Source organism: Protopterus annectens, chromosome 8.part0 (assembly GCF_019279795.1).
Source record: "Protopterus annectens isolate FY-2018-M chromosome 8.part0, PAN1.0, whole genome shotgun sequence".
NCBI classification, from domain to species: domain Eukaryota; kingdom Metazoa; phylum Chordata; order Ceratodontiformes; family Protopteridae; genus Protopterus; species Protopterus annectens.
In genome coordinates this window covers 1,947,010,607-1,947,036,965 of record NC_056741.1, presented here as the reverse complement: position 1 = coordinate 1,947,036,965, position 26,359 = coordinate 1,947,010,607, and the positions used below count along the sequence as shown (strand labels likewise).

The following is a 26,359-nucleotide window of genomic DNA, read 5'->3' as shown; positions in this document are numbered from 1 at the left end:
CCTTAAGCTCCTGAAAGTTAGAACACATGGAAGGCACCCTTAAGCTTTAAAAGATGACCGGTCAGTGAGGTAGAACCCAAATAGCTTAGGCTACTGCAACAGTGATGTAAATCTTGAACATAATCAAGGATATGAATAGTAAAAGTGTTCTATTTTCTCTTTAGGCACCAAACAGAAAACTTTTTCCATTTAGAAACATAATATTTCCTTATGGCAAGTTTTCTAACCTCCTGTAACACCTAAATCATGTCTTCTGAAAACAGGTACCTAAATGACATCAAAGTCTATCACACAAAGTATTAAGTTCAATGTTTGAAACTTGCATAAAAAAGAGAACAATTTTGCTTTGTGACCACTTCCATCCTGTGGGGTAACTTGGGGTGATTGCCATCGGTCGGGGGGGGGGACCAATGTTGTCTGAGCCAAAGTGTGTCAATATGTGGATCCAGGGATTATCCCCAATTTTAAAGAGGACCTCAAGAATCAGAGAAAAGGGAGGAAAAGAATATAGGAATTTCCCTTTCCATGAAGAAGACATGGCATCCATTTTCTAAGCATGCAGTTATGGTGCTCTGGAGGAAAACAGTCTGAGCTGCCAGTTCAGAGTGGAGGCAAAAAAATCTATTTGTGGAAATCTCCACTGACAGATGGTCTATAGGAGGACCTCTTTGTTCAGCATCCACTTGTGAGGGTCTGTCCTGGATCTGCTCGTAATCCACCATAGTGTTCCTCCCTGAAGGAATATAGATTGCCTGAAAGAAGATACTTTATTGAACTGCAGTCTCCCAGGCAATCATGGAAGCCTGTGAAGTATTTAATAGTCTGTCCCTTCCTGCTTGTTGGTGTACCACATTACAGTGGTATTGTCCATTAGAATTTGCAGCGTTGCTAGAGTCTAAAGGTGGTTTAGGAACAAATCTTTCATTTCTTTAATGGTTTTATGAGATTTTTTGTCCTGCCCTGACCAAACATCCTGTATTTTTATGTTTGGAGAACATGACTCATGGGAGATCCAAAACATCTGTATAGACTTCTTGGTAAAATTGAGGATTTGATGTGGAAAATAGCTGAAAATGATGGCAATAGTGAGCAGAATTAATTAGTTAGAAAGACAGATAAATATGAGGAGAAAAAGGGGGAAGTAAAGGTTGAAGGTGGAAGAGATGTAAGTTACAGAAAAAAAATAATGGAGATGTGCTGTTTGCTTAATTTGGCTAGTAAATCATAGAGCGCAGATAACAAGATTTTTGCAGTGTTTTATTGTAAAGTGACAACCTGTTTTGGTAGAATTTACATTGTGACTGTTTAAATATTTATTTTTTTAATTCTAAACAAAACTTTGGACAGGAGGATGTGGATTTTATAAGTGGTGGGAGGGATTCACATACTTTTGGCGATTCTACAGAGAAAGAGTGTTTTATCGATTGTAACTTATTCCAGGATGTTTTTAGGTCAGGGCTAGATGGAGGGAGAGATCTTGGGTTGTATGTATTGGATCTCTCTGATAGTTTTCTGGCAAAGAAGGGGAATGCTCATAGTTACCACAAGTATACTGTACATCAAGACAAGGAGTAAAACATGCAGTATCAGGCTTTAACTGTTTTGCCATGATAAATGAGTTGAAGTTTGTGAGATGTAAAGCTGGCCTCCACTAACCATGTGACAGACTCTGTAATAGAACTACTTTCCTTGTTCTGATGCTGGTAGAACTGCATGATTGTCCATTAGTTGAAAAAAATTAAAGGTACAGCCAAGTGGACTTTTTCAATAGCAGCATCCTGAAAAAAAATAATGTCTTCTTATAATAGTATCAGAAGCAACAGCTCTGAAATCATGATTAAGACTATTACAGCCACACTTAATATTAGCCCTATTTCTTCAGCTGTTTGAATATGCACAGATGTTACATACCATAGAAAAGACATCTGAAATGCCTTATGCATGATCATCAATGGGCTTTAATCATTCTCCCAGTTTTTGCACTATGCCCATGATAGCAGAAGTACAAACCTTTTTAGAACCTGCACAGGATCCTGTTTTCACTATCATTTGGTAGAGCATTTAGAACCATTGATTTCCTCAACCCCATTTGATTAGCTGGATCTGTTATAGTAGGGAAAGCCACAATTATTTAAGAAATTTAAACTGCTCTTGGGTTTTATGAAATATGTATTTTTTAGGACAAGGTGGCTGTCACTTAGGCTCTTAGGAAAGTTTAATGTGCAGCATTAAAGGATTGTATTACTGGAGGTATGTCCGATGGTTTAAGTGTATTTGGCTACAACAGCTCAGTATACCATTTCTTAAGAAATTATTTAGTAGCCTATTTAAAGTGGTCTGGCATTAAATTTGGTGTCTCACCAAACAGACCTCTTCTAGAGAAAGCCAGATGAAAGGTACTCTTCAATTGCAGAATAAGCCTGGGAGGCTGTCTATTGAAATGTCAGCATTTGAAATGCCAAGTGCCGACAAGCCAAAAAAGACACAAAACAAAGGAAAAGAGTGAATCTTGAAGATCGGTCTTCTCCTTAAAACTTCATTTTGCAGAAGGCAAGCCCCCCCCCCCCACATCCTCAAACTTATATATACCAGCTCCAAGAGTGTCATACCTTGGATAAAAGGAAATATTCTGAGAAATGGCATTTTGGACTTGATATATGTGAGTCTAATTTTTTGGCCATTCAGTCTTCATATTTTGGGACTCGCTCTAGTGGGTCCCAACATTTCAAATGGTTACAAGCGTGGGACTCTTCATCCTACTCAAAAAAGGAAAAAGGAGGAGGAGGTTTTTTTGTTTTTAGTAGGCACAGTCCCTGACATAGATAGCTTGGACTAGATTGTTGCAGCCAGTACTCCCTGGGAAATTTCTGCAGTATAGGGAGAACACAGGAAACACCTTGGACATCCATGGGTCCAATGTCCATCTGCCAGATACATTTACCTTGGCATCCTGGTATCAGGTGTCTTCTCTCCGTCTGTTACAGTCAGCTGAAAAACAGGCATCTGCTGTATGAAAACAGGGTCTGCAAGAGTCACAACAGCAACAACAGCTGGAACATCCCCCCCGAAGGAGCAGCAAAAATCTGGGGAGTCTGAAGCAGGAATCAGAATAAATTAAGACTAATGCTCTATATCATTATTCTCTTCTAAACTAAAAAAGGAGCTAAAGATAGTCTTGCGGAGAAATCTGAGGCCCTTAGGAGCAGTTAGCATTTTTTTTCCTTGAGCCATAAACAAAAAATAATGTACAACCATAAACACTGTATCCCTACAACAATAAAGATAATGTTTGTACTTATTACTGCCAAAGAACAAGGTATAGGAAACAGTCAATGAGCTAGTCAAGTGACTATCCTCTTCATATAGAAAACAAAGAACTGAGTAGGGCAATCTAGTCTCCTTTTAATGAATATGGCACAAGACTGTATCCATACACCCCTAAGTCTTTCTGACTGATGAAAGAGATCAGACTTGGAGGACTGACATCAGCCATTATTTGTTTTGCATTCATACAAAGAATTCCTACAGAAGTCATCCTTATAATGGCCATCACCAAATTCTTGGTCAAGGCTAGGCATGATAAACTGATTTCAGCAAAGCAAAGCACTGATTCTCTATCCACATCTACAATATAATTTTAAATACAGGAATGTCCAAGTACCTCTGCGAATAAAGTTTTATAGTTGATGCCTTCTTGAGGGGTTCCCAGCTGTGATTCTGCTGTTTTGATCAGTTCTTGAATTTGACTGTCATTCTTCAGTGGAAAGGCTTTCTTTAAGGTGTCCCTTCAAAATTCAGTAGACATAAATTATAAACGTTAAGGTAAGAAGAAGTAAGGTTCAGGAACACTTGTCTGTTTTGATTAACAGCATAAAAATCAGACGTCTGCATTAAAGTATTTTACCCAAAGCAGTGCCCATAAGATTGTAAGATATATTGAATAATTTCAAAACAAAACAAGCCATCAGGTTGAAAGTTAGAAATTATAACTAACTTCAATGCATCTATCTCTCTCTCTCTATCCATCCATCCATCCATCCATCCATCCAGTATTTGACACCTCTCAGCTACAACCTAGGCTAATGGTTATGCGAGACAAGTGACACATGTACAGTTTACATGAGCAATATAAGACATGACTGCTAGATATACATGTAGAAAATTTATGAGTAAAACTACATAATGAAAAATGTCATGTTATTACCAAACTATTAAATTTCAAAACAAGAAATGTATAAGAAATAGAAATGCATACATATTTTAAAAGATGGAAACACAGTCTCAATTGAAATATATATATAATTAACTACAATACTTGTAAGATTTATTTCAACAAAAAAAAAAACTTAAGAGTTTATGGAATGGAGATGGAATTCTGACTGCAGTTCTGAGAGAACCATGTTCAACTGGCAAACGTGGGTACCAGAGGAGACTGATAAGTGAGTGACTGAGGTCTGCTGGTCCATCCTGCAGGGGTGGGAGTGAGGCTGTAATCTGCTATAGTGCTGACACCTGGTAAAGCCAGGCATTACAGCAAAGCAACATGATGCAGCATGAAGAACAGAGATTGGTGCTCTGAATCATTAAGTAATATATGTGCTGTAGGTGGATACTGCTGTGTGTGGAAAAGCATGCACATCCCATTGGTGTAGCACTGTTGGCCCCATTTTGGCAGTATGCCCTTCAAATCATAGATGGGTCATCACTGCAGGCCCCATTTTACCACTACGCCCTTCAGATCACAGACATATGACTGGTTCATCACTGCAGGCCCCATTTTGGCAGTGTGCCCTTAAGACTGCACTTATACCATTGGGCCAGCATTGCAGGCCTCTTTTTGGCAGTGTGCCCTTCAGATTCCCATTGGGAAGAGAAATTAGGGAGTATACAATAATATCCCACCTCCTAGAGAATGATAGCTGTAATCCCTCTGTCTTGACTTCCATTCACAAAGTATTTTCTGACTTGGAGAAAGGGAATGAGAAACAAGCAGATGACTGGGTGATAGATGACTGCAGGATGAGAAGAGAAACGGGTAAAGTAAAAAATTAAATAAATAGACACATGGAGAATGTATCATTCTCTAATTCATTTACCAGATATATCTCACTGAATGAGAAGTCAGTTTACAAGGGTGTTGTGGGAGTGGAGGTCTCCAAAGTACGTACATCATTATAATATTGTTATGAACCGGATACACATCACATATAACTGTGTAAGGACTGCACAGAATTATCTATTTAACAGCATGGTTCACACAGATTAAAACACAGAGCTGATATAAAGAAAACAGGTACACGTGTAAAATATTCATATCAGAAACGTTACACATTGCTGTACATGTTCATCAATGCAATACTGTGTGGTACATTACTGTATTAGGAGCAGCAGTTAATTATGTTTTGATTTAGCAGGTAGCCACACTCCATGGCGTAAAGATACTTAGTTTTGAAGTTGGAAATATTTGAGTAATGGCAGTTATGTGTCTCAGATACTTTAATACACAACCCTTTAGCTTTATGAAAGAAGATTTCTGTAAAGTCAGTGTTTTTTTACATTTGACAAGACGCAAATCTTTATTATAAGTATAGTGTGCAATCCAGTGTTGAGGAACAGCAAAGTGCAGTTGTGTAAGTAAAACTCACAATGTTGGAATGATTACTTCTGCAGTAGCCTTAAGTATATGGGTTATATCCTGACAAGGATATAACAGCCAGCCAGCTTCCAAAGTTTCAAGGCACCTTCCATGACCCAAACTGTCAGGCAGCTCAAACTTTGGGTGCCGGATCTTTCCTGCCAGCAGAGGAAGGTGGCTGAGCCCAGAAAGGATAATGCTGGAAGCAACAATAAATAAATGTCCACAACCTGGCACAAATAATATGCACCAAGAAAACAAAGGGATGGAGGGAGTGGCTCCTGCAGCAGTGATCATTCGAACATCTTCTGTTATGGTAAACATTGCTTAGACAACTGTACTATGATCGTCATGCTGATCACTGCTGCAGTAGCCTTTGCTGCATGGGTAGATTATCTTAGCTAACTATATTTGTGAAGTGGAAGGAGAAAAGTCCAGGAGTCTCTGGAGTATGGTCCTAGCAAAGCTTGATCTGGACCTAGAGATGGAATCAAGCTAACAGTGCTTTGTAAAAGCATATACACAGGGCCATGTGGCAGCTTCTAGAATGCTTCTAGAATTCAACTCTTTCCAAAAAGCTATAAATGAAGCCAAGGTCCTGGTAGAGTGGGCCTTTTCTCTGCCTGGAACAGTTTTGGTATGGTGAGTATAGAAAAAGGTGATAGCCTTAGACAACCATTTGGAAATAGCCTGTTTTGGCACAGGTTGCTCCTTCTTACCTTCAAAAGAAATGAACAGTTAATAAGAACATCTGATGGCTACAGTTATGTCAAGATAGTACCTGAGTTGTCTGTGGACATCCAAGGTATGGAGTATCCTTTCTCTCCCTACTACTCTTTTTGATAACCCCAAACATTCCCAGAGGTAGTTTTTTTCTGAATTTCCTTAGAACCTGAACAAGGTCTCCTCTTAAGGTTTACAATCAAAAGGCAGAAAGTCAATTGCATGACAGGCACCTCCTCGAACATGGTAGGAGCGACAGGTTGAATGTCAAAGTTCAAGTGTACATCAGTTCGTAAGGACATGCAGAAGTTAGGGTCACGAAGCATCTACAAATACGGTAACTGTCGACTTTAACATCGAAAAACATTCGTCAGTGTTATGTGTCGATGTTCCGACCTACTTAATATGCATGTGGTTGATTAAATGCATCGTGGATATGATAGTTCACTAATGTGAATGTCAGGATTTTGATAGTAATCCTCCTCTTTAGTATCTATATGAGACACTGTACAAGCTCAGATATTTTAGTCTTTCATAATAACTTGAATTTTCACATCCATGAATGTCCTTGTTATAGTTCCGCTGTACTCTTTCCAGTTTATTCATGCTTGTTTTCTTATAAGGTTTCTGTGTTGTTGTTCCATACTCAAGTTTAGGTCTAAAGTAACTAACAAACAATGGCTTCATCATTTCTGATTTCCTAGACATTAAAAATCTTTTTATACAAAATATAGTTCTATAAATATCAGTAACTAAATGGTTGATATGATTAAAAAACTCAAAGCTGGATCTACCCATATACCCAGGTCCTTAAATGAATCTACAAATTCAATCAATACGAGCTGTATTAAATATTCACCTGTCTCCCAAATCTCATATGCTTAATTTTTGATGTGTTTATCAGCATATTATTCTCCTGTGCCCAAATGGTTGATTCAGTCACGTTCTTCCTTAGACATGCCCTGTCTGTAACAGATGTAATCAGTTTACCCAGTTTCAAGTCAAATGTATACAAATGGTAGAACGCCTCAGATGAAAAAGATAGATCTGAAAGATACACCCCTGGATTCAACAACATCTGTTCAAGAATAAGACTATTCTTGCATGGAGTGGTTCGTGTCCATTTAGCACAGCAACGCACCTTGAATATTCATTAAGGCGCACTGCTGTTCTTCCTATACAGATACGAACTGTGAACGAGTGCAGGGGGTTTGTCCAAGTACTGCATGGACACTGAACATGCCCCCTGCACTCAGAAAGTGCCACACGACACTTTCTAAGCCAAACTGGCATAATATTAGAGCTTTACTCTAATATTATGCCAGTATTTCAGTGTCCGCGGACACTGAAATGAGATAATGATCATTTCAGTGTCTGTGGACACTGAAAGAAACATTGGCATGAAGAAAGCAATGCAGGGGGTGTGTGACAGGTCCTGTGACACACCCCTGCATTGTTAAAGTGCCATACGACTCTTCTTCAATCCGCTAAAGCAGGAAATGCGTGCAAATGCACACATAACAGGGATAAATCCCCCAAAAGTGACAAAACACATATATAGCCCTTATAAACATAAAAAGTTGATAAAGAACAGGTCATGCATTAGCATGAATTATGGAAGGGTAGAAATCTGAAAGCAAATGTATGCCAATATTCCCTTACAGCAGTGCATATTGACAAAGGCACAAATGATGGGGGGAATAAATAATAAATTAGGGACATGCCTGAAAATTGTCCTCACACACTTAGAAAGTTGACAGATAACAGGATATGTATTAGCAGGAGTCCCTGTAGGATATAAGCCTGAAAGCCAAATGAATGCCATTATTTCATGATTGCAGTCCTCAATGAGTTGTCAGAACACCACAAGACTCACTTACATAACATAATATATATATATATATATATATATATATATATATATATATATATATATTTTTTTTTTCCAAACCTAAGGGATTTTTAAGCATAGCTAAGCAGGTGTCCATGTTATGGCCATCTGCTTAACATGGCTTATACATCCCCTAAGAGATAAATGCAAATATACAGGTGAAATTTCCCAACCAAGATAGTGTAGTGGTTAGAGCCCTAGCTTTACATGCAGCCATTCACGGCTTGAGTACCAAGACAGGCAACTTAGTTTCCTATGGGAAAGTAGTGTTAAAATAATTTTTGTAAACTTAAATTATGTAGCTACTGTTTTTTTTGTCAGCCAGGGTAGTGTAGCAGGTCCAAAAGGGAGATGTCAGTCTAGAAAAGATGTGAAACCCCATATAAACACAAGTGCCCCATACAGTATATTTACCGAAAGCACATAGTGGGATGTTATGGAAGGTAAACATAAAATTATAATATGTCAGTAATGAGGAATCAATCCGACAATCCTGATACGTTATAGAATGAAATGTGCACAATGCTAAGTAGTGCTCAGTTATGCGAACCTGGTGTAAGCATTGCTTAAATGTAAATGCTAAGCAATAAGTAACCCAGCTAAGCGGATTTGCACATTGGTAAGCAGCACTCAACATCTATCGGGTTTGGCAGTCGCTTAGCTTAGCTCAGCTCAGCATATTCAAAATGGTCCAATGATGGCAGAGGGTGGGAATTTGGTTCTATTTAAATCTTGCAGGTGGGAATACAGCCATAACCAGTTGTAGCTCATCCTTGCAGGAAATATGGCTGGTGTAGGAAAGAGTTCACACTTTCGGGCGCAATGCTGGGGCATTCAGGAGTCCAGGGTCATGGTTGGCCTCCTAGTGAAAGACCATGAGGAGAGACTGCTGCAGGGCCAGTACCAGGGCTCCCAATACAAACAGGAGGCCTGGGACTGTCTTGCACCTGATCTGACCAGTGCTACTGGTATCCCTTGAACTGCTAAGCAGGTCCAGCACCATTTTGCTGACCTCAAGCGTAGGAAGAGGGAGCTCTTGGACCAGGTGGACCCAAGACGTATGGGCACAGAATGTCCCAGAAGTGTGTAAGTATCAGTATCAATTAGTGTTCACCAAAGTCCAGCCTGTGTATATGATTGATAGGTATGCATAAATGTTTCTTTATCTCCTGTACAGCTGCAGATGAGAGGGCTGCGAACATAGACAGCCATGCCAGCAGGTTCGTAAGGTTGCACTGGGAGGCTGGTGAGAAGAAATCTAGCCTGCAGTATTCATGGCAAATAAATAGATAGGACTAGAATGTCAACTGCCAATAGGTTAAAATGTGTACTGTGTGTAATGAATAAACGAGATTGTTAGCAGAGTAATACTGATGTACAGGATATCTATCAATAAAAGTGCCAGTACCCTTCAATAAAATGAAAAACCCCAGACTGTTGTGTTTACTTTGGTATGTGGTGGTATGAATCTAAATGTGTACAGGTTCTGCACAGGAACTATGGCTCTGGCAGCATGAATTAATTGAGGCTCATCTGACAAAGATTGTGTAGCTGTAAAACAGGAGATCAGCTATATGAAATGTTACATGCACCAAGATCAGATCCCTGAATAGTAATCTGTGAACTAGTATACTGTATCCCCTACAGCAGTGTTTAGTGTTAACCATTGCTTTCCAGATTGTTATATGTCAAAATATTAGTACACAGTACAATAACTATCTTGCATGCATGAATGTCAGAATTGCAAAGTCAAATTGTCCAACCAAGAGAGTATTAGGCAGAAAACAGTCAAACAACAAACAGCAGTTCCTCAATAGCTCATTGTGCTGAAACACAGCCTTGTTGTACCTTTTTGCACAAACAAGCATGGTTCAAATACCAGGAGTGGTAAGCTGTATGCATAATTTCACCCAAGAATATGTGAATATGTGCAGAAACAGTCAGGTAGTGTTAACAGAAATTTCCTCCACAGGTCTGCCAGGTTAGGAAATGTTTCTATTAGCCGTAAGAAGGCTATACTAATACACTGTGTGCAACACTTCCACTGTCCAACCCCAAGGCTGCAAATGACAAAAGATAAGTACACACACCAAGTGGTTTCTCCTGATAAATGTCCCTCAAGTGTCACGCTGTCATGGCTAGTGTTTACTGCTGCCAGTACCCAGGGTGACAGACAGACATCCAGGCAGAGTATCGCAGTAGCACACACACACAGCATGAGTGCAGGGCACCCCTGTCAGTGTGACATATGTAACCTTGAATATGTGAATATGTGTAGAAACAGTCAGGTAGTGATAGCAGACATTTCCACCACAGGTCTGCCAGGTAAGGAAATGTTTCTATTAGCCATAACAAGGCTGTACTAGTACACTGTGTACAACACCTCTACTGTCCAACCCCAAGGCTGCAAATTACAGCAGGATAAGTACATACACCAGGCAGTTTCTCCTGATAAATGCCCCTCGGGTGTTGCACTGTCATGGCTAGTGGTCACTGCTGCCAATACCCAGGGTGACAGACAGAAATCCAGGCAGAGTATGACAGTAGCACACAAACACACACATACACACACACACACACACACACACACACACACACACACACACACACACACACACACACACACACACACAGCATGAGTGCAAGGGCACCCCTGTCAGTGTCACTTATGTAACCCTGAATATGTGATTATGTGTAGAAACAGGTAGTGTTAACAGATATTCCCTCCACAGGTCTGCCAGGTAAGGAAATGTATGTATTATTTTTAAGAAGGATTTAGTAATACACTGTATACAAACATTCCACTGCCCAACTCCAGTCTATGGGTAGATGTAAAGTGAGGTCATACCTGGAGAGTAATGAGTACAGTAATGATCAGTACAGTTGTGAACAACTGAAGCGTATACAGTTGTTAATTGATATCTCCCCCCCCCCCACCTTATCTCCACCAATAACTCATACACATAATCAACTGGTATGTTTTTCTCCAAAACTACTGTTGGGACATGTGTCCTATTGTTCTACAAATATTGAATCATTGAAATATTAATATTCACCGTTCAAATACTATCATTGGTGGCCTGTTGGCATGCTGTTATGATGCCTACTGTTGTTTCATTTATGCACGTGCTCTGTTTGCTGTGTAACTGTTTCAAATCTGTTGGTCTGGGTTAATTGGAAGACCCATGCATGCTGTTTAAACTAATTTTGAAATGTTATGTTAATGACTAACCAACATAGTTTGTAAAATCTCAACACCATAGCATGTCTGGGATCGCAGATCCCGGTGGATTCGCCTGTCCCGCCTCATCTGGCCATAACACTGGGCCCCAGCACGTCTAGGACCCAACCCAGGACCTCCTCATCCGCTGGTCCTGCACCACCTTCGGGTGGAACTGCCTCAGGGGATGGGGCCCATCCCCCCAGGAGTGGGCACGAACAGGAAACTGTCACCAGTAGCCAGGTCCGGGGTTTGGTGTGTAGCACCATCCAAAAGGAGTTTGGTGGACAGCTGTGCCAGATTGAGGGGAGCCTGGTGCATCCTGAGAGTCAGCCTGCCACTCCTGTCCAGCCCCCAGCACAGCCACCTTTGGGGCTGTGAAGGTGCAGTGGTGATTGCCCATGGGTGGGGACCTCAGTCCCACTGTACCCATTTGGGGGCTCATGGATGTCTGATTCCCAACCACCCTCCCCGTCCAAGGTGTTTATGTATATGCTCATAACATGTAGTGGAGCCATACCTCACAACCATACCTCTCAACCTGTTAGTGCAAGAAATCTGTCCAAAGGCTGTCCAAATGGGGAGACAATGGGCGCAAACTAGGGACATATTTTAAATATTGCTCTTATAAATGTAGCATGTTGCCAGAGTGACAGGGTTTGTTTCAACATACATGTTCGAAAGGATGTGAGTTCTGAAACTGAAATGTATGTCATCATTTACTGTCAGAAATCCACAGATCATCACAGTGATTTACCAGGGATATAATAATAATGTATTTGTGGAACAGACCAGAAGTATGAGCAATAAACCTGGACATACTGCAACAATCCAGACAGTTGAGAGGTAGGCTCAGAACCCGTTAGCGCAATGAATCTGTACCAAGCCTGACAAAGTGGGGGGAGAAAGGCATGAAAATAGGGACATATCGGAAATACTGCAGTAGATAAGTTGACACAGCTGCTTCAGTAACACTCTCATGTCTGTCCTAACATATATTGACTGTAATAGCACAAGTCCAACACTCAATTACTTCTCACTAGTTAGTGACTGAAATCCTCACATCATCCCACTGATTTGTCAGAAATACACAACACTTATGGGGGCCAGGCAACAGCACATCCTACAAATATCTGGAAATAACATCACATTAGGGAAACTACACTCAGCTGCTAAGCATGTCACCAAGCACTGTCCAAACTACAGTCAGAATGACCCAACACTAACCCAAATCCGCTAGGGGGAATTACACATGTATTGGCAAATATATCAGGCACTACAGGGATGTAAAAGCACTGAAAAACAGACACCAGTGTGAAAGTGCATACCTACAACCAATTCCACCACAGTCACAGTGACATACTGGTAAGCCAAAGGAACAGTACAGTATAAGGACTATGTGAACAAAAACATCTCAACATGTTTCCCACTCACACACTCCCCCTACATATACTGGCCCAATTCACAGTGTACTGTAATGCCTGATCATGGTATGGGACATGTCTCAGTCTGCCCCTACAAACATATACAGCTGACAGACCACCAGAAACAGGAGCAGCATGCACGGGCAGATAGAAAAAGAGCCACAACACATATGCCCACCCCCTCCCTACACAGGCCAAGTAACATTGACACACTACACTGCTACACAATCCTGACAGTCTGTCAACAATTTCCAGAAATACACAGACCTCTCATCTGTACAGAGTCCCACAGAATGTCCAGGCTTTCCCCTCATATATAAGGCCTCTTCCACATAACATGTCTGGCAGTCTGATACATCACTGGAATGATATCAGGAATGTAGGCCGAATCATACACCAATGCACTGTAGGAACATGTACACAAATGCATGGATCTTGCCATACACAATAGAACCAAGATGCTTTCCTCCAAAAAAGCAAGCCAAACTCATGGTCCCCTTCCATCAACAAACTCTACAACAGAAGGAGGAAACTGATGTGGAATAAGGTGAATTCCCAAGACTGGAAAAAGTCCCTTATCAGTCTTGACAAAAAGTTTAGACTCCTCATCAAATCCTCTAAAGCTAGCTATGAGAACAGAATTGCAGCAGATAGTAAAGATGACCACAAGGCCTTCTATAGTTATGTAAAGAACCTCCACAGTAATACCCAGATTTGCTCTGAGCTACTGCACAATGGTACCTCCTATACTGAGCCAACAGATATTGCCAATATACTGGCAGACAGATTCATTGCCAACTTTGCCCCTCTACCCCCCAAAGGACTAATCACAATACCAGCAGATTGCCAGGCACCCAGTATTACTGCTGCACAGGTTAAAACAACATTGTCCAAGGCCAAGAATACAGCCTCTATGGGACCTGACAATATCCCTGGCTGTGTTCTACATGAACTACAGAGTGAACTGGCACCTCACTTGTGTGCCCTGTTCAATCACAGCTTCACCTCAGGCTTTGTCCCTACCGAATGGCACACTGCTATAGTCATCCTTCTCCACAAAGGAGGAGTGACTACAGACCCTGGGAACTATCGCCCCCATTAGCCTGACAAGTCTGATATGCAAAGCTATGGAATGCATCATCATTGTCCTAATAAACAAGGATATAGGGAATCTCCAAACTCTGGATCCCACACAGTTTGGTTTTGTGAAGGGTAGATCATGCCTGCTCAACTTGGTCGACTTCTTTGAGTCAGTCACCAGAGCTGTGGATGAAGGCAAGATGGATCATACAGCCCACCTTGATCTGGCCAAGGCCTTTGATACCATTCCCCCCTAATGAATCATAGAAAAACTCACCAAGCTAGGCATCAACCCCTGTATCACTAGGTGGGTTGCAAACTGGCTGACAGATAGAACCCACAGTGTGAAAGTAGCTAACTCCAAGTCAGACTGCCGACCAGGGATCAGTCCTGGGTCCTCTCCTGTTTGGTATCTACTTCTAAGAAGCCCAGGCCAACATGAAGGGACTCTGGCTGACAAAGTTCGCAGATGATTGCAAGTTGGGAGCCATTATTAACTCCCCAAGTGATGTTGACATCCTACAGAAAGGCAGCACTGAAACCAACGACAGGTGTCAGAACCATGGCCTTAAGCTCAATGCCAAAAAATGCATCATCATCGCCTTTGGGAAAAACACAGTTCCCATGAACTACCACATTGATGGTAGTCCACAGAACACAGACGGCATTATAAGAGATCTGGAAACACAGGTTGACAGCAACCTCTCTTTTGACGAAGACACTGCCACTGTGGTCAGAAAGTCCTTCTATGTGGCACATCTCATTACTAAGGAGGTTGCATCCAGGAAGAAAGAGGTCATTGTCTCCCTCTGCTCTTCCCTCATTAGGCTAATCATCGAGTACAATGACCCATTTGGCATGTACCTCACTAGACACTTGCAACAATGGGAGAGGCTGCAAAAGTACCTCACAAAGAGGAACCTAGGCCTTAAACACTTGTCCTATATGGACAGACTAAAAAAATTCAACTATTCTCTGTCTCATATTCCCTACTTAGAGGTGATCTCTGCTTGACTTACAAAGAAATGTTTGACCCAGCTCTGTTAGAAATGCTACATCTAAAGAAATCCCAATCCCTCCACACCACACACTCCAGAGACCTCAGCCTCATTACCACAATCAACAGAACGTATTGTAGGGACAGGTTCATAACCCAGAGACTGCCCATGCTATGGAATAGACTTCCCATACATGTCAAACAGAGCACCTCACTGGCCCTTTTCAAGAAGAATCTTGATGAGTGGATGGGAAATAGAAAATTCACCTCAGGGATCATTCCAGTGGCTCTACTCAACAGAGGCACTGGAAACTAAGTTCGGGTGGCACAATGCCAGGGTAATCCTATGGGCTAGGTTTGTAAAGGCTTCAGGCCCATTAGCCTAGTACACACCTATGAACCTATAAATAATCATATACCATACCTATCAACCTTTTACTGCATGACATCTGGACAAAGCCTGACATAATTGGGGACAGAGGCCCAAAAACAGGGGCATATTTGAAATATTGCTGTTATAAACTGAGAATGTTGCTGGTGTAACAGGGTTAGTTGTAACATATTTTTTTCTGAGGGATATCAGGGCAGAAACACAAATGGATGTTAGCAGTTACTGACTGCAATCCCCAGAGTATGCTACTGATTTTCCAAAGACAGAAACTGTCTGAGGAACACACCAAATATCAGACTCTAAACTCTGGCCATTCTGCAGACAGCCCTACAATTGAGAGTTATGTCAAATACATAACACTGTCAGAGTTAAAATCATGCAGAAACTCCATGTCCACACAAACCCTGTTAGACTAGCATTAATCCAAATGTATAACAGCAATAGTTACATTCTGTCCCTATGTCTGGAACATTCCCCCCCATCTTGTTGGCCTGTCTCCACAGTTTTGGTTGTAAGAGGTATTTCCACATACCCTCTGTGATGCTGTTGTTCACATACCTCCATGAAGTTCCCCTCACTGACAAGGAAAAGGGCCAACACCCACATGAAGTACTCATTTATAGGAGTGTGTTGCCATGCCATTGGCTATATGAATAACTGCACAGCTGTTCTGCATGCAATTAGCAACTGGGGGACATGAACTGGTGCACAGGCCATCAGCTAATCATGAGCATTATCTACAAAAGGCAAGCTGCTGCCTATGCAAAACAGATGTACACCCTACATCCATGAGAGAGAGAAAGAAACAGTGAAAAACAAAACAAAACAAAAAAAAAGCAGGATATAACCACCTACACTTGGGAAAAAAAGGTATGTCAAACAAGTAAGCATGTAATGGACTGCAGTAGGGGGTATGTAAGAATGGGAAATAGGAAGTTTAACATATATGTCTCAACAAAACTTGCTGTACTGAGATATTGTGGATCAGAACCGATGGCCATAGCATCTGGGTCTGTCTGCAGTGACATAGATCATAGGTCAGCCCCCTGAATCACCCCAGGAAAGGATGGCTCACATATGACTACTACTGGAGTATGTACTGTACAATACTGACTGTGACAATGCTAGGCCAGCTACAGGGATGTCATACATATCTGTATCTTACATGTGAATACAACTGTGATATACTTGTTTGTTTCAGACATGTGAGAGATCTATACAGGGTATTTGCATAGTGAAGTACTGTTGCAGATGTGTGTGTTGAACTGCATCTTATATACTGAGCTCATACCATGTAACTGTCCAGTGTTATGCACACTGACCATATGTGTGCCTCATATTTGTAGTCATTTACTCATGGAGTTGTGTTATGTCTGGCACATCCTTGGCAAATCTGTGAAGACTGACATTACAACATCTCATTCTTTTTTGTATGGCTGTTCCTGTTACGGGTCGACACAGTGGATCATCTGTTGCCTTTTCTGGTTGTCCTCTGCATCTTGTTCTGTCACACCAACCACCTGCATGTCCTCTCTCACCACTTTCAGTACCTTATCTGAGGCCTTCCTCTTTTCCTCTTACCTGGCACCTGCATCCTTACTATCCTTTTCCCAATATACTCAGCATCCCTCCTCAGCACATGTCCAAACCGATGTAGTCTTGCCTCTCTGGCTTTGTCTCAGAACCGTCCAACATGGGCTGACCCTCTGATATACTCATTGCTAATCCTGTGCACCCTCATCACACCCAGTGCAAATCCTAACATCTGTAAGTCTGCCACATCCAGCTTTGACTCCTGCCTTTTTGTCAATGCCACTGTCTCCAACCCATATACCATATATGGTCTCACTACCCTCTTGTAGACCTTCCTTTCACTTTTACTGGTACTCGTCTGTCACAAATAACTCCTGACACTCTTCTCCATCCTCTCCATCCTGCCTGTACTCTATTCTTCACATGTACTCCACAGTCGCTATTACTCTGAAATGTTGATCCGAGTCATTTCAACACATCCACCTTTATCAGCTCTACTCCCTGCATCCTCAACATTCTGCTACCTCATTTTCATTCACACACAGATATTCTGTCATAGTCCTGCTGACCTTCATTCCTCTCCTCTGTAGAGCATATCTCCACCTCTCCAGGTTCTCCTAAATCAGTTCCCTACCATCAATACAGTTCACAATGTCATCTGCAAACATCATAGTCAACATGGACTCCTGTATGATCTTGTCTATCAACCTGTCCATCATCATTGCAAATAAGAAAGGGCTCACAGCTGATCCCTGATGTCAGCCCACCTCCACCTTAAATGCATCTGTCACTTCCACCACAGACCTCACCGCTGTCACACCACCCTTGTAGATATCCTGTACCATTCTTACATATATCTCTGCCACTCATGACTTCCTCATACAATACCACAATGCCTCTCTAGCCGCCCTGTCATATGCATTCTCTAAGTCCAGAAAGACACAAAGCAACTCCCGGCCTCCTCTGTACTTCTCCATCAACACTCTCAGAGTAAATATCACATTTGTAGTGCTCTTTCCTGGCATGAGACCATACTGCTGACCACTACTCATCACCTCCCTGCTTAACCTAGCTGCCATTGCTCTTTCCCATAACTTCATGCTGTGACTGATCAATGTTATCCCTATGTAGTTACTAGAGCAATATCAACCCCATTCTTAAAATGGTACCCAAACACTTTCTCTCCACTCCTCATGCAACCTCTCACTTTTCAAGATGTCATTAAACAATTTGGTTAAACACACCACTGCCATTTCCCCTAAACACCTTCAGGCTTCCACGGCTATGTCATGTGGACCAACAGGTTTTCCAGTATTCATCCTCTTCACAGCTATCCTTACTTCCTCCTTGGTAAGCCATTGCACTTTCTGATTCACCATACCCACATCATCCAACCTTTTTCTGTCTCATTTTCTTCATTCATCAACCTCTCAAAGTACTCTAATCTGCTCAACACACTCCCATCACTTGTGAGTACATTTCCCTCATTATTCTTTATTACCCTTATCTGCTGCACATCTTTCCTTGCTCAGTCCCTCTGTCTAGCCAATAGGTACAAGTCCTTTCATCCCTCCTTAGTGTCCAACCTGTCATACATCTCTTCATCCTTTGTTTTTGCCACCTCTCTCTTTGCCATGCACCTCATCTCCTTATACTCCTGTCTACTTTCCTCATCTCTCTGACAATCCCACTCCTTCTTCCCCAACCTCTTTCTCTGTATACTGTCCTGTACTTCCTCAGTCCACCACCAGGTCTCCTTGTACTCCTTCCTCCATCCACATGTCAGACCAAGCACCTTTCTAGCTGTCTCCCTTACTAGCTCTGCTGTACTTACCCAGATATTTGGTAAATCATCACTGCCACCCAGTGCCTGTCTTAACTCTTCCCTGAACTCCACCTCACAATCACCCTTTTCCAGTTCCCACCATTTGATCCTTGGTGCTGCCCTCACACTCCTCCTCTTATTGTTCCCCAACATCATCTTACAGACCAACATTCTATGCTGCCTAAGTACACTTTCCCCTGTCACCACTTTACAGTCTCCAATCTCCTTCAAACTGGCCCTCCTACAGTGGATATATTCCACCTGTGTGCATCATCCTCCACTCTTGTATGTCACCCTATGCTCCTCCCTCATGTTATAGTACATATTCACCACAGCCATGTCCACCCTTTTTGCAAAATTCACTATCATCTCACCCTCTGCATTCCTTTGCTTAACACCATACATACCCATCACTTCCTCACCCCCTCTGCTCCCTCCACCAGCATGCCCAATTGAAATCTGCTGCAATCAGCACTCTGTCACCCTTGGGAACAGTCATCACCATGTCATCCAACTGACTTCGCATTTCTCGTTTTCATCCATCACACAAACAACTTGCGTAGCATATACACTAACAATAGTCAAAATTACACCATCAGTTTCCAGCTTCATAAACATCACTCTGTCAGACACTCATTTCATCCTCCAAAGACACTCTTGGCATACTGTTCCTTCAAGATAAACCCTACCCCCTTTCTCATTCCATCCACACCATGATAGCACAATTGTGACCTACCTCCCATACACCTAGCCATACTCCCCTTCCATCTGGTCTCTTGCACACACAATATATCAACCTTCCTCTGGCCATCATATCAGCTAGCTCTGTCCCTATACCAGTCATACTGCCAACATTAAAAGTTCTTACTGTCACTACCACACTCCTAGCCATTCTCCTCTCTTCCTGTCATATGAGTGTTGTACATTCTCCAGGGTATGCCTGTCAATGCAAACGCTACTGTGTTATCTAATGACTCCTGTGTTATAGCAATATTAAGATAGTGTCACTAATTTTGTCCCATTGCTCCCCATGTATGTGTGGCATCCTACAGCTGTCCTGCTGTAACAGGTTGAGGGGGATGACTTGGCAGGAAGAGTGTGAATACAGTGTGCCATACTGACATACAACAGAAATGTATATTACGTATTACCTGTGCACATGTCAGTATGAGTAGGTGTATCTGGCCACCTCATAACAACAAACATGGGATGCAAAATGTCAGTTAATTAAGCTGTACATGTTGTACATGTGTGTGATCTTAGTTACTGTTCATCCAATAGAGTGACATTTCTACAGCTACTGGTTGTTGCATTGCCCTGACACAGCCATGGGTACTACAATAAGCATGATTATCAGTTTGAAATTGAAGAGGTGTCCAACTGTGTTATGACTTTGTGTCCATGCCTACTACAAACAGCTATATGAACACCTACTTAGCTGTATGGACTCAGCAATACCTTACTTGTAACACCTGCCTCCACCAAAGTAGAGTAATCCCCTTTGCTGGACAGCAGCAATACACAAACCACAGACTTGGTCCATATATCGGCTATACAGGTTCATGTGGGAGCAGGCACCTACCTGGCATCAAGTAAGCCACTGTCTGAACTAGCATATAAGGTCACAGGTGGATTACTTTAAGGCTAACTATGAGTACAAATTGGACACATCCACCAAGGCCAATCACAAGGCCATCTTCCCATATGTTTGCAATCTCAGTGGCAACAAACCAACCCAACCTGTAATAGTGGTCAGTCAGACCACATACACACACAAAATTGCTATAGCCAACCTGCTGCAGATAGGGTTAGGGCAAACATCACCCCTCTGGCTCACCATCACTATAGGTGGATATGCAGAGCACCCACACCACTCCCCTCATCACCAATGAGCAGTTACATATTGCCTACTGAAAGGCAACAAACATAAGTATCCATGGGACATGATAACATCCCTCTTTGCATCCTACATGAACTCAGGCATGTGCTCCCAGCTGCATTGCACACTGTAGTCACACCAAGCCTCAGCACCATCCACACTCCATCCACATGGAAGATGCCCAATGTCATCCATCTACACAGATCTGAATGAGGAATAGAGGATTATGCAATTAAGTGGTCCTCATTGGGGGAAATATGACACATCAGGACCAGGAGTGCAATGCAAGCTTATACTGTGCTGACAGATTACAGGGTTATGGTGTGGTTGTGAGTGGTGGCTACTGGTATTCAATTTACATGTGCAGGTTCTGTACACACTGTTGGCAAATGTATGAGGTCCTGTGATGTGTTTCCCTATTTATGTCTTCCAGGTGCAATGTCGCATCAGAGAAGGGCAACATTTTCAGTGGCTGAAACAACCATTATCATCAAAGCCATACTACAGCACCATACAATACTGTTTGGCCGAAGCCAGCAACATCTGTGGGAGAGTACCACCCTGTGGGACAACCTTGTCCTCAAGGTAAACAATGTCAGCCTGTACTCACGTACATACAAGCAGGTCCAGCATCATGCAACTGACCTCATAAGCCATGCCTGGCAAAGGGCTGCTGCCATGGCCAGGGACCGCACAACCACAGGTGAGGGCCCAGCCATGCATCCCCCACTGACACCCACCATGGAGCTCCTCGCCAACCTTGGGGCACCCATCCCAGTAGAACATCAGGGTACAGACCGCCACATGCTGGAGGTGGGTGGCACCCAGACAATGGACGAGGAGCGTGCAGGTAAGGCCCCAGTGGAAATTAGTAGAATACTGTAGCAGACATACTTGTATCTGTAGGGTATCTACGTGCATGTCTCAGGTCAGATTACAGTTATGGATGGGGTTTTCTAATGCACAGAAGTGCACATTTATGTTGAAAGACAGCAAATTGTGTACTATTGGGGGTTGTCCTGTAAATGTGCAGACATGCTGCATCCATCCTGTACCAATGCCACATGTGAGTCTGCTGACAATCTATCTCTCTCCCACAACTACCTAGGTCCCTCTGGTCTGCATATGGGACAGCAGCCTGAAGCTGATGAGTATCAATTGTTCTGTTGTGGTTAGCCACTACCCCAGGCATGTGAAGGGCATGCAATTTACCATGCACACAGCTGTCACTCAGCCATATTGCTTTATGTGCATGTTCACTTGTGCTGGAATTTACTGCATTGGATCACAGTGGTCACCACAGGGGCCTATCTGAAGAGAATGTAACATTCCTGTAGCACACCTCACAACCTGTCAGTGCAAGACTTCTGGACAGAGACCAGCAAAATGGGTGGACAAACGGCCTAAGGTAGGGACATGTGTAAAACATTACTCTTATGCAGTGGATATAAAATGTGTACACACCCCTGTTAAGATGCCAGGTGTTTGTGATATATACAAATTGAGACCACAATATGTCAGTCCACACCTTTTCCAACCTTTAATATGACCCATAACATGAACAATTCACCTGTAAAGCCAACCAATCTGTTGGGCAGCAAATATGGAGTTTACAAACCTTACAATAAGCTGGATGCATACGCGTGCACACTCTTCAAATAATTGTATTGCAGCAGCTTGTGATTTACTGACAGCATTCAGTCTCCTTGGGTACACACCTGCCATCAAGTAAAGGCACTGTGAAAAACACCAAATAGCAGTCTGCTGTCCAAGTAGGATATTTATTGCATTTGATCAGTTGCCTGCAACAGCAACAGCCATGGCTTGCAGACAGCTTACAAAGCAGCAAAGGGATCTCATATTTGAACGGTATCACTCAGGAGTAGAGTACAACAACATTACCGCAGCATTGCATACACCATGGAACACAGTAGAGACCGCCATCAAAAAGTGGATTGAATATGGGACAATGGTGCTGTTGAAAAAAACCTGACATCCCTCCAAAACTGATGAAAAGACATATCCAAACCTGTTCAGGGAGGCTGCCAGGAGACATACAGCAATGCTGAGGGTGTTGCAGGAATCTCTTGCAAGTACTGGTGTTGTGTAATACATATGAGAACAATCTCCCATATTCTGCACAAGTCTGGCCTATGGGGTAGGGTCAGAATATGGAAGCATTTCCTCACACCAAAAAAATCCAGGGGTGGTTACAACTTGCAATACAGCACATCAAGTCTTCTAAAGGCATGTGTGAAAATGTGTTATGGTGCAACGAGAGTCTGGATCAACCCAGCCACAATACCAAAAGGTACGTGTGGTGCACAAGCAACACTTCTCTTCACCTGAAGATCACCATCCCCATGGTGAATCATGCTGGTGGCATTGACCTGCTGTAGGGATGCTGTTCTAAAGCCGGAACTGGGCCTGTAGTCACAGTGGTGGGAATTCTGAACAGTTCAAAATAACACTCATGTCTGGCCCACATGCATCAGGTGTCTGTAAGAACACTGAGGATGGGGAGGGGTGTCAGCCTTCAACAAGACAAAGATCCGAAGCATGAATCCAAAGCTACCTAAGAATGACTCCACCTGAACACACTCATGGTTATTGATTGGCCCAGCCAGAGCCTACACCTAAACCCAATGGTAAAACCCCAGTGGGACGTGACAAGGGCTGTGCACATGAACTGCCCTTGCAATCTGACAGAGTTGGGGGAACTTTGCAAGGAAGAATGGCCAAGTAAAGATATGCCATGCTAATAGACACCTTCCCAAGAAGAGTGAATGCTGTAAGTCACTTACAAGGTGATTCAACAAAGTATCATTTTAAGGGTGTGCGCACTTATGCAACCACCATATTGTACATATTTCAGTCATTATATTTTACGTGTAACACATTTGTTTGTTTATCAATTGGATTGCACAGGTCATATGTCACATGAAAGGTGGGTAATATATTTGAATGCATTATTGTGGTCTCCTCTTATATATTACAAGAACCTGGCATGTTAACAGGGCTGTGTACACTTATCATATCCACTGTAAGCTTAGAAGGTTGGTTGTATAACAGGAATTGTGTGACCATACATTTACTGCTAGTTTGGAGGTTTGAAACTCAAATGTATGTCATTAATCAGTGACGTCACTCCTCAGATCATCTCAGTTATGTATCAGACAAACAGAGGGGTTAAGAGAAGCAGAGCCAACATGTCAGCCAGACATCTACACATCCTGCGAGGATCTGTACAGTTCTGAGGTATGTTCTGTAGTACTTGCCATTGTGCTATACAGGTGAATGGCAATGATGTGTACATGGGTGCAGTCTGTGTTGGGGAAGACCCATCATCTGCTAACACTACGCACGTATCCCAGAGCTCTATATTGTTAGTTACATGTTGTAATACTGTATGCAGTGCATGATGTTGAGGGACGTGTGCCATACATGTCACCATTTGGGTAATGTGAGGTCTGTGTAACAGATTTGTGCCACCTCACCTGTAAGTGAATGTGTGTGTGTGTGTGTGTGTGTGTGTGTGTGTGTGTGTGTGTGTGTGTGTGTGTGTGTGTCTTTGTATGCATGCGTGTGTATACCAGCCAACCTCAAAGTGCTGGTATTAATGTACATATGTTGTCTTCCCCTCACAGGTGGTGATGGGGTTCGAGGTCCCTCCCAATTAGAAACTGATGTCATTGTCTCTGCAGACTCTGACAATGATGATAGGAATAATGAGGTACAGGTGGGGTTGTCAGGGACTGAATCTGTGCCATTGGTTGGTATCCCACTCTTGTCCACACCATCCCCGCACACAGTGACAATGCCCACATATACCCTGTTACCAGTGGCCACAGATGCTGGACAGTTGGCCAGTGGTGACATGGAACAGGCTAGTGTGGTGACTATGGCAGGTGTCAGTGTAGACACTGGCCATAGCTAGAGTGCAGGTGAGGTCCCACACAGGCAGATGGACAGGGGTGCTCGCAGGAGGACTGCTGCTTGTCAAGCTGCTGTCAAAAGAGCCACAGCAGGTGTCAACAAACGTATGTTTTGGGCTGTCATGGATGCACAGGCATGTAGTGAATGCCTCACCAGACAAATACTCAGGGTGGTGGATGCAACTCTTCCTGATTTACATGGCGACATACATGACCTTGTTGAGGCCACAATCAACAATTGGCTAAGCTTCTGGTGTCATTCAAAGGGGATCCAGTATCTGTCTGCCTGGGAAGACATGATCGACAAACCACGATGCTTTGCCAGATATGGTCTGCACCTGCCACCCCTGGGATTCAGGTTACTGGCTAAAGCTCTTGCCACCCCTATAGTGCCTTTTTTAGGCAAGGTTCAAAGGACAAAGCCACCACCGTAACAGATACAAGCATGCAAAATTTGAAGGTAATGCTACTCAATGCTAGAAGTCTAAACCTCAAAATGCACTCTCTCAAAGCACTCCTAAAAATGGAGAAAATCCATATCTGTGCAGTAACTGAGACCTGGTTCAAGGCTCCAGAGAGCACCCCTGCAATACCAGGCTACAACTCTTACCACACGTTTCGGCCACCAAACCAAGACCGAAACACTAAAGTTGGAGGAGTGTCCATATTCACCAAGGATATTCACACCTCCAGGCTAGTTGCCCAACACAATGCATTTGAAATTCTCCAGGTGTAACTAACACTAGGTAAGACTGCAGTCCAAATTGTAGCTTGCTACAGATCCCCCACCATGCCTCAAGATTCTCACTACACCTTTCTAAACATACTGGAAAATATTAAGATACAACCAAACACCCTAATACTGGGTGATTTCAACTACCCTGCCATTAATTGGGAAAACTACTCGGGTACCAACACCTTTTCCCAACGGTTCTTGGAATTCATAAATTCTAACACCCTGGATAAACTAATCCATTGTCCCACCAAGGGCTCCAATATCCTAGACCTGGTCATTACCAACATGGGAGATAGATGCTCCACACCAGTGGTCACCCACTCATTGGTCAGGTCTGACCATAAGCAAATCACCCTTGACATCCACATCCCACCCCCACCTCTCAGTAAGGAAACTTCCGTAAAAACTTCTCCAAAGCCAACTTCATGCTACGCAAGTCAGAAGTGACAAACTTCATGACACCCATGCAGACAGGATCTGAAAGTTCAACTGCTGAATCCTACACTAAGGCACTGTACGAGCACATCCACTCGTGCATGAATCGTGTCATTCCCAGACAGAACCAAGATGCTCTCCTCCAAAAAGAAGAAGCCAATCTGGTGGTCCCCTGCCATAAATAAACTATACAACAGAAGGAAGAAACTGTTGCAGAAAAGAGGAAAATCCCAGGATGCAAAACACTCCCTTACCAGCATCAGTAAGAAGCTGAAGTCCCTCATAAAATTCTTACAAGCTAACTATGAAAATAAAATTGCCAAATATTCCAAAGAAAAACGCAAGGCATTCTATAGTTCTGTCAAGAATCTAAATGGCAATGCTCAGATCTGCTCTGAGCTACAACAGAATGGCATTAAATATACTGATTCCAAGGATATTGCCAATATCCTGGCAGATTGAATTAGTGCCGACTTCACCCCCCTCTCACTCCCTAAAGGGTCCATCTCAATAACAAAAGATTGCCAAATTCCAGTAATCACAGCCACACAGGTAGAAACCGCACTCTCCAAAGCTAAAAATAAAGCATCCATGGGACCAGATGACATCCCGGGCTGTGTACTTGTTAGAAAAATATGTATTAATTTGTGTATGC

At 42.7% G+C, this 26,359-nt stretch overlaps 1 protein-coding gene across 2 annotated transcripts in view; it reads right to left on the bottom strand.

The window, feature by feature from the left end:
- The window catches only part of TSNAXIP1 (translin associated factor X interacting protein 1), a 1,644,878-nt gene that overhangs the window by 170,177 nt on the left and 1,448,342 nt on the right, over window positions 1-26,359 (bottom strand). For both annotated transcript variants that reach the window (XM_044081465.1, XM_044081466.1), the window contains one exon: window positions 3,662-3,785. In XM_044081465.1, the coding sequence (XP_043937400.1) occupies window positions 3,662-3,785 (124 nt within the window). The remainder of the gene's footprint in view (window positions 1-3,661; window positions 3,786-26,359) is intronic.